At 31.9% G+C, this 9,062-nt stretch overlaps 1 protein-coding gene across 1 annotated transcript; it reads left to right on the forward strand.

Annotated features, from left to right (window-relative positions):
* The first annotated feature begins 5,073 nt into the window (after nt 1-5,073).
* On the forward strand, nt 5,074-8,109 carry LOC107771607 (transmembrane emp24 domain-containing protein p24delta9-like). The gene is made up of 5 exons (XM_075230379.1): nt 5,074-5,190; nt 6,608-6,705; nt 6,910-7,021; nt 7,680-7,756; nt 7,965-8,109. The coding sequence occupies exons 1-5, from the start codon at nt 5,074-5,076 to the stop codon at nt 8,107-8,109; spliced, it is 549 nt and encodes a 182-aa protein (XP_075086480.1).
* The last annotated feature ends 953 nt before the right edge of the window (nt 8,110-9,062 follow it).

Below are 9,062 nucleotides of genomic sequence, written 5' to 3' on the forward strand. Positions count from 1 at the left end.
ATAACCAATTAGCCCAAAAATAATAGGTTAATATTCAACATTGAACTCCAATAGGTTCTCGAAATTATTATTTAATTTTTAAAAAAGATTGCTCAAACTTTTAAGTTAATTGTCGAATCAGTAATTGTGACTCAAATATTAGTTCAATAAACCAAATCAATTTGGGTGGTAAAAATTAAATTTTTAACAAGCTTAAATATGTGGGTTTAAATTCAGAATTTGATTTTGTAAGAAATTTAGAGTGAGTGTTATTTAGACTGGTTAGAAATAGTATAAGGAGGTTGTATATAAAATTTGAAGTCATTTAATGGAGATTTGGACTGGTTTTGAACAAGAATTGCAACTAAAAATCGTGGAAGAAGTTCTTCTACAGACACTTATATAAAGGTGTATAAAAGTTTATAATAGTGTATAAGATGTGTTTATACACTCGTATACACTATTATACAAGATTATACATAATTATACAAAAAACTGGCTTCGTCTTCTTCCTTGCGTCTTTTCTGAAATTTAACTCAAATCTTGCTCAAATGGGGGATTTGCATCTATAACCAGTTTTTGGGTCACATTTTAACCTATACCCTCTTTGCAAAAAAAAATTGCAAGCGTGCCCACTTTTCGGGTAACTTCAGGCATACGGGTCTGAAGTAGCAAAAATTTATGTCTGAAGTTTGAACTTTAGAATTTTTTGCCTGAAGTGTAGCCTTATCAAAGTAAAACTTCAGATATTTTTGCCTGAAGTTTGGCCTGACTTGCAAAGACAATCACGCAAATTTCAGTTCATAGTGCAAGAAAAAACTTCAGTTTCCCCCCACTTCATAGTGCAAACTTCAGACAAATTAGTCTGAAGTTCTTCAACTTGTAGTGCAAACTTTAGGAACTTCAGTTCATAGTGCAAGGGCAAACTTTAGTTTCCCCTCACTTCATAGTGCAAACTTCAGATAAATTAGTCTGAAGTTCTTCAATTTGTAGTGCAAACTTCAGGAACTTTAGTTTACAGTACAAAGGGTAAACTTCAATTTTCCCTCACTTCATAGTGCAAACTTCAGACAAATTAGTCTGAAGTTCTTCAATTTGTAGTGCAAACTTCAGGAACTTCAGTTCATAGTGCAAGGACAAACTTCAGTTTTTCCTCACTTCATAGTGCAAACTTCAGACAAATTAGTCTGAAGTTCTTCAATTTATAGTGCAAACTTCAGGACAAATTAACTTTTCAGTGTAACTAAGAGTTGGTTTGGCATCACATCGGGCTTTACCTCATGGGAAATTCTTCATGTTTTTCATACTGGATTTGGAACTTCTGTATATTCAGTATGAGATAAACACATAACAAGATGAACTAGAGAGTATCTGTTGCGCTCTCGATGCATTTGGATTTGTATCTCGAGCTTGCAAAATAAAGGATTCTATTTTGTTATTTTATGACAGTATTTAATCAAATGTAGGTTACTTTGTTAATTTGACTTCACATTTTATTAGTGAATATATTAAAGTAGTGGTTAAAAAGTTAATTTGATAGACAAGAATAGGAGGAAGAAAGGGGCGCATAGGCTTCCTATCATTTGAATACTATGATAATCTCCAGCTTTTTGCAACTATAGTTACATAATGTATTTGATGTAATTTAAAACAAACAGGTTCTGGGACCTTAATGTAGCTGGTTTTACAACCAAAAAAAAGAAGGAAAGTTTGACACATGTGTACTCTTAAACCTCATATTTTCCTCCCGAAGAAGTTTAAATGGAGTATTGCTTATAAGAAATATCAAGTGGAATATATTTAGTTGGAAAATGTTTAGAATTTAGTTTACGCCGAAAGAAGTGACTGAACAATTGTTTGGGTTACAATTATCCCACGCATTTGAGAAATAAAAAACTCTATCACTTAATTACATATCATTTTAAAAGAGTGATTTACTTAACAAAACCTTCAACCTTTTGATCCACTTTGACAATCTGATAAATTTTGCTGATTTTTTATGTTTTCTGTTTTCTTATTTGTGTGTTTTCCCTGCCTTAATGTAATGTTGATAAATCATACGTACATGTTATCATTCATTCAAGTTTTTGTGAATCTACTTATTCCATAGGCTCAAAGTCGTCTTTCTTTAGTAATTTATTACAACACAAAGGCAAAGAAATACAATGAAAGGTATTTTTTTTCCTTTTTCCTTTTTTGGGTTGGTTCACTACTCATTTCATGATGGTTTTCAATTTTGCTGCTGATCTTTTTGTAATAAAATAAAAAGAAGAAACTCTATTTTCTAGATTTGACATATATTTAGTGCTGAATAGTAATGTTAATTTTAACAAACTCTATGCAAAGAGTTAATTTTTCCTTGATAAGTAAACCTGAATTTCTATGTGGGCTTATTCGCAAGATTGAACTATATTAATTTAGTGTAGAGATTAGTACTGTGATATACTAATTTTATAATAGTTTTTGATTTGGATGGTAAAAAGAACCAAATAGAAAAGGTTACTAAGAACTTCTCTGTAGGGCTATTTACACGTTTGACTGTTTCTGATTCTTTTAGTATATCCAAATTAGTGTAGGAAGAAAAAATTCTGAAGACCCATATCTTCCTGCTATAAGTATGCTAAGAGAAGCGTTTGCTTACAATAGAACAACAATATAAGTGAAAGATCTTGAGATTGAGGCTTAACTATTATAGTTTTGTTTATTTGTTTATTAGGAGTAACTTTTGTCTGGTTAGACATTTGTGACTAAGTAATCCATGCTATTTCTAATTCTTCAAAAACTCAAGAATATTAGGCAAGCACACTTTTATGACATATTAACATGAAGATGCAGAACTAGAAAAGTGGAGTAGTTCCGATACTTTTACTTTAGGCATTTTGTTGTTGGGCTGCCACAACTCTCTTTTTTATTTGTTCTTTATTTGTAGCAAAACAAAATTTAGGTGAAGTTTTCATTGAGTTTTGGTTTACTTTATTGTTGAAGTTTTGTAAATATGTAAAGTTATAAACGTGTATGTGTAAGTTATTCTTTTTGACAGAAAACTAGAAAATGTTTATAGTTATTGCAAATTTACTTTTCAGTCATTACGAAAGTATTACCGTAAATTAAATGATATTTTTATGATCGCGCGAAAGCGCGAACAAATTTACTAGTATATAAAATAAGCGGGACCCTGGAGAGGGGCCCCTGAGGGCTGAGTATACCACGTACTTAATAAATGTCATAGACTCTCTCTCTAACTCAAGTTCCTGGGACAAGGCTTTGCAAAAATAATGCAACCAACATTTTATATAAAACGATAATAATTATATCAAATCACGCTCTTTATCATTTTAAATGAAAAGACTAGAAAAATATAAATCATGATACAAACTTTTAAAATATTTATATCAACCCATAATTTTAATAAGAATCATGCAAAATCATTTCAACTTCATTAAGTCACTGAAATCACTTTTGTCTCCTCAGGACTAAACATAACAAAATTATCTTTTACCTTTTCACCGAGAGTACTATAGTGACATCGGCATAATAAACCATCACTAGGTGATAAACCTAGCAACAAGCATTTGGCCCTACTTGTCTGAGTGACTTCTTGTAGTGTCGTACGAGTCGACTTAACCTCATTACTTTAAGCAATGGTCATTTGCCCTCACAATGAGGGGACTTTATCCCACAAACCTCGGCTTAGCCTTGGAATGTGTCCCTAAACCGACACATGTAGTTCCATGATAACCAACTCAACATCCGAACCAATCTCGGTGGTCTCCACTAGTAACTCCCAAAATATTTGATATTTCAAAAATAGATTTATAGCATAGTAGCTTCAAATGATCTATTTTTATCAAATCATTGCTCATGGATAAATTAAACCATTTGAATAAAAACAATAAAACATATGATCTTCTTCATGTTAAAGCCTTTAGCAATTTAATATTAATCATTCCAAAATATAATGAGTGATATCAGTTAATGTAATAGCCCATAATTTTAAAATAAGGACATAATGTGAAAGAACAGGGGGGGGGGAGGGTGGTGAATTGTAACTAAATTAAAAACTTAGTCGACTCAGAAGAGAATTAGTTGACTTCACTTTATCAGCAGGTTTGATTGACGATGAAAATAAATTGCAAGAAATTTAAAAGTTAAGAACACAGGAGTTTTATACTGGTTCAGTACCAATGTGGTACCTACATCCAGTTCCCTTGGGTCACAAGGATTCTCTTAGATCTTCAATAGTTTATTACAGCAGTAATGGTTTTTGGATCGTTTACCACCAACGATTTTTCAGCAACGATGTTTTACAAACTTGACACAACTCTTGTTTTGTTTCCTAACACTTCCTATCTTTTGAGACTAGTATATATATAGATAGATAGATTACACAAATATCTCAAATTCAATACACTTCTTTTTAAATCTTATAAATACTACCCCTCCGTTTTAATTTATATGACACACTTTCCTTATTAGTCCATTCTAAAAAAATTAATATATTTCTCCATTTGAAAATTAAACTTTAAATTATATTTTACCCATTTTACCATTAATGAGAAGTTTTTATAGTCATATTATGACCCCATAATTTTTTTTATTATTCAAGCTTTTAAGACTGCAAGTTTAAAAGTCTTTTTTTTTTAAATTTTGTTCCGAGTCAAACTACATAATATAAATTGATGGAATGGAAGTAGTATGTTGCAATTAAATAACTTCTAAATCTAAATAATAATCATATTAAACAAAATAGATAGAGTATGCTTCAGTTATTCATTTATGGATATGCATTCTGAACACATGTATGTAAGTATTTAATACAGTTAGGTGTACTTTTATTTTGAAAATCTTTTAAAGAATTATGAAATAGCCAACATATAGTGCACCTATTTTGTTGACGCGAATATATTCAAAACAAATGAAGGATCTTTGCAACATAACCAATGTCTCTGTGATATAGATGAGATCTAATGCTCACAAATGTACACCTCCTAAGCACTTCACATTTTGTTTAGAAAGACAATGTGGCAATTAAAGATTTTAGTTTCAATTTTGATTTGGGTAATTATAGTATTATTATCACCGTTGGTGGATGCAATGCGATTCGACTTGATCTCTGGAACGTCAAAATGTATAACAGAGGACATTAAGCACGATCCCATGACTGTCGGCAAATACTCTGTTGTCAATCCTAACCACAAAGTCACTGTTCGGGTAAGTCCCTTCCTAATCTTTTTCTTCCAATTTCTACTGGAAATTTGAATTCATGAAAAATTGCTTTTAAATAGACTAGCATAATTTGATATAAATTTAAGTTATATATAATAACAGTATAAAGATCTTTTTATATATTGTTTAACTTGTGTGTTTGAGCTAATTGTCTGTGTGTCCTTAATATATGTCACATAGAGTATGTATGACGAAATGTAATTATTCAAATGAGTGCATGCATTTTCTTTTGTTTATCTTTGGTTTATTTTGAAAATTTTACGTTAAGTACTTAGACTAATGTCACACTCGTTCGACAAGCACATGAAAGATAATTGAACACAAATGTCCACATTTACTATTTAATTTGCACAACAAATATCGTCTTTTCTTGTCAGCCTATTACAGTAAAGACAATGTCGGAACCAGGGGCAGAGCCACACACCTTTGCCTAAAAATTACAGTAACTAAGTAAAAAAAATTATTTTATGTACAAAGATGTATCCAAGATTTTAAGACTATGAATGCATCACAATATATTATAATTTGTTTTAAGATGATCCAAGTTGACGAACAAATTCTAATTAATATTATTAGCGTTATGTATGTCCTCGACGAGTTTTTATATTTTAAAAATTATCAATAATAGCATCATTACTCACCGTTTTAAATATCTTGCGTTATATATAGCAAGCTAAAAATTATTAAAAAATCTTCATCTATCCTATTACGTAGATTTTTTTATTCACTTCTATTTCCTTGTAAATATGTGATTTGCAATATTAGTTTTTGATTATCGTTGTTTAAGAATAACTTTATTATCTTTTACCGGTACTTCATTTCTTGACAAAAATGTAAACTTATTTGAGAGATTAATCTTTCAATTTTGAAGTTCTCCTTTTCAACGAACACTTACAGCCTACTATTACCAGTGATAATCTTCAAGAGAAAAAAATGGGATCGCAATATCGCATTTCATGAAACACTTTAGTGAAAGCTTTCTTTCTAAAGAATAACTTAAATCGGGTAACCAAGAAAGAAAAGGAAACAATAAAGAAACAGAAGCATTTTTAATTAAAAAGCTTAAGGGAGCAAGCAGGGATCGAACCCATGATATTAGGGGCGAAGGTGCACTCATTGAACGCTGAGCCAAAGTGCTCACTTAACCCATGCTTATTTAAGAACGAAATCAGAAAAATACAAGTGTTATACATAGTCTAGAGAGGAGAGAATGGGTTCACGTGAACCTACTCCTCCCATATAGATCCGCCCCTGTTGAATATATTAAATCTCTTTAGCTTCTTTCGGTATTTACTTGTTTATATATTTTGAGTGAAAATACTGGCTCAGCCACTGGTCGAGACTCTTTCAATCAGCCTGTGCATTTGTAGGTATGGAAGCTTTACGATGTGAACTCATGTAGGTCACTTCTCCATATGGGAACAATTATCGTTTGATGGATTATGTAGAATCTGGTACATTTGCCTTTACAGCATCTGAAGGAGGTGACTATATGCAGGCGCGGATGTAGCACTCCGGTGACAGGTTCAATTGAGCCCATAACTTTTGACGCGTAGTATAAATTAATGTGTAAAAATTCACTAAAATTATAATAAATAGTAGATTGAACCCATAGTTTCAAAAATATAATGGGTTCAATTCTAAGAACCTCAAACGTTGAATCATAGAATTTAAATCTTAGATCCGCCTCTGACTATATGGCTTGTTTCTGGCAGCAGATCATAAGCCACCACTAAACTTGTCAATAGACTCTGATTGGAAATCTGGAGTTGCTGCTAAAGATTGGTCTAAAATTGCCAAGAACGGCCAGATAGAAGTAAGCAGCTTAGCTCTTTGAATTCATGGATGACTAGTTACTTCCACTTTTTTGTGTAAATCTCTTTATGTTGCTACTTTTAGCATTAATTAATGGATTTGTTTCTTGAAAAAGAAATGGCTAACCCGTGAATTAAGTTGGCCTTTCGACAAAGTTGGTCGAAGTTGAGAAAAGTAGTACTCCCTATTTGTAGTAGCAGTTGAAAAAGAACATTTGAAAGTTGAAATATGTTTAATTTGGACACTTGAAAAAAGTTGAAAATTCCTTATTGAACACCAATATTTCACTTAGAGCCTAACACTCTTTAAACAACTTCTTCAATATATTACCAGTATTGCAAATACTGATAGTATTTGCAGATACTGATGGCCAAACCAATATTTAACAAATATCGATGGTCAAATCAGTATTTGCAAATACTTGCTCGTTTCCGGCTAATACCTGGGTAGAGGGAAAAAGTGAGCCAATATCTATCCAGTCTTCCTTGTATTTATGCAGTAGATTATTTTCACGGCTAATTGTTCGTTGATTTTCAATCTCGCCATTTCTTTAAAAGGGAGTTCAGTTTTTCATCGATAGGTTCTTTTCGCAGTCTGGATAAGTGTAATTTGATACTGATAGAAAAGTACAATTATTTGTCACTAAACAACCCTTGCATGTGATGGAAATTGAGCTGCAGAAACTGTTAGATATAATCACTTCCATTCATGATGAGATGTTTTATCTTCGCGAACGGTACGATCATAAACATGTCATTGCTATTGCTTCTATATATTGACAGCATAAAATTAAATTTTCATTAAATCTTGTAAAATAAAGTATAACAAATGAAATTAGTTACTTGAACATACAGCTGCCAGCATAGTAGACAATGTTTATAAAAATTCTTTACACTGTTGGTGTATATTGTTAAATTCTAACTTTTATTGTGCGAGTTGTACAGGGAGGAAGAAATGCAAGAATTAAACAGAGCAACTCATTCCAAGATGGCCACCTTCACTGTACTATCTTTACTTATTTGCTTGTCCGTGGCTGGTCTCCAAGTTTGGCATTTGAAGTCATTTTTTGAAAAGAAGAAGCTTATCTAACTGTAATCTTTACATTTTTCATATTTTGTCTATTCACCTTTAGGCACCTTTGTCCTTAATTTCCATCTGTTAGTTTTTTCCTTCCAAGTTTTTATGGTTGAAGTTAGTTACTTCCAAAAGCTTGTTTATATCCACACTTTTATGTTATGCAATTTATATTGGTGGAAAAAAGACATGACACGTGGACCATTAACAAAATGACAGATGGCATTCCTAATTAGTTAAGTTAAAGAATTCAAGAAGACACGGGAGAAACACCCCCGAGATTTCTCTGGGAAAAGAATCGGCTCTGACAACTGGGAAAGAAGAAATAGGAGCGGAATATATAAAGACCATTAAAGAAGGAAGATGCACGAATCTGGTATAAATAAGGAAGGAAAATCAACATTAATCGCGGTTTCGGGATATCCTCAGTCATGAATGCTTTCGTAACAATTGTATATGGTAACGAGTAATCAAGGCAATTAATGCCATTAACGAGCCCGAATTAAGTATGAAAACCGTTATAATTGTATACTCCTATATAAGGACTTAACTTTCATTTGTAATGACATATGATTATTATTGAAATATAGGCAATTATTCTTTACTTTATTCATAAGATTCAAACCGCAATTCTAGAAGTGATTATCGATCTATTTCGTGTTCTCTTTCCTTGTCAAATATTTTCATAATTTGTTTTACTCTTCAAATTATTGAGAAAGTGAAGTAAATCTTGGTTATCAGTAACCCGATTTCTTCTTGATATTGGCTTTGACCGAAAAATCTATTTTTGGGTTTAACAAATTAGTTTCGTTACTGGGAATCAGATAATCTATTCACTTTCCAAACTTCATTCTTAACGATCAAATATGTCAACCGCTAACGAGAACAACCAGCTGAATCAACAAGGTGGAACTCTACCACATCAAACACCCATGGGATCTCCTCGGCAGTCCCGTAAAAGTTCACCT

This window comes from Nicotiana tabacum, chromosome 14, assembly GCF_000715075.1.
Source record: "Nicotiana tabacum cultivar K326 chromosome 14, ASM71507v2, whole genome shotgun sequence".
Taxonomy (NCBI): domain Eukaryota; kingdom Viridiplantae; phylum Streptophyta; class Magnoliopsida; order Solanales; family Solanaceae; genus Nicotiana; species Nicotiana tabacum.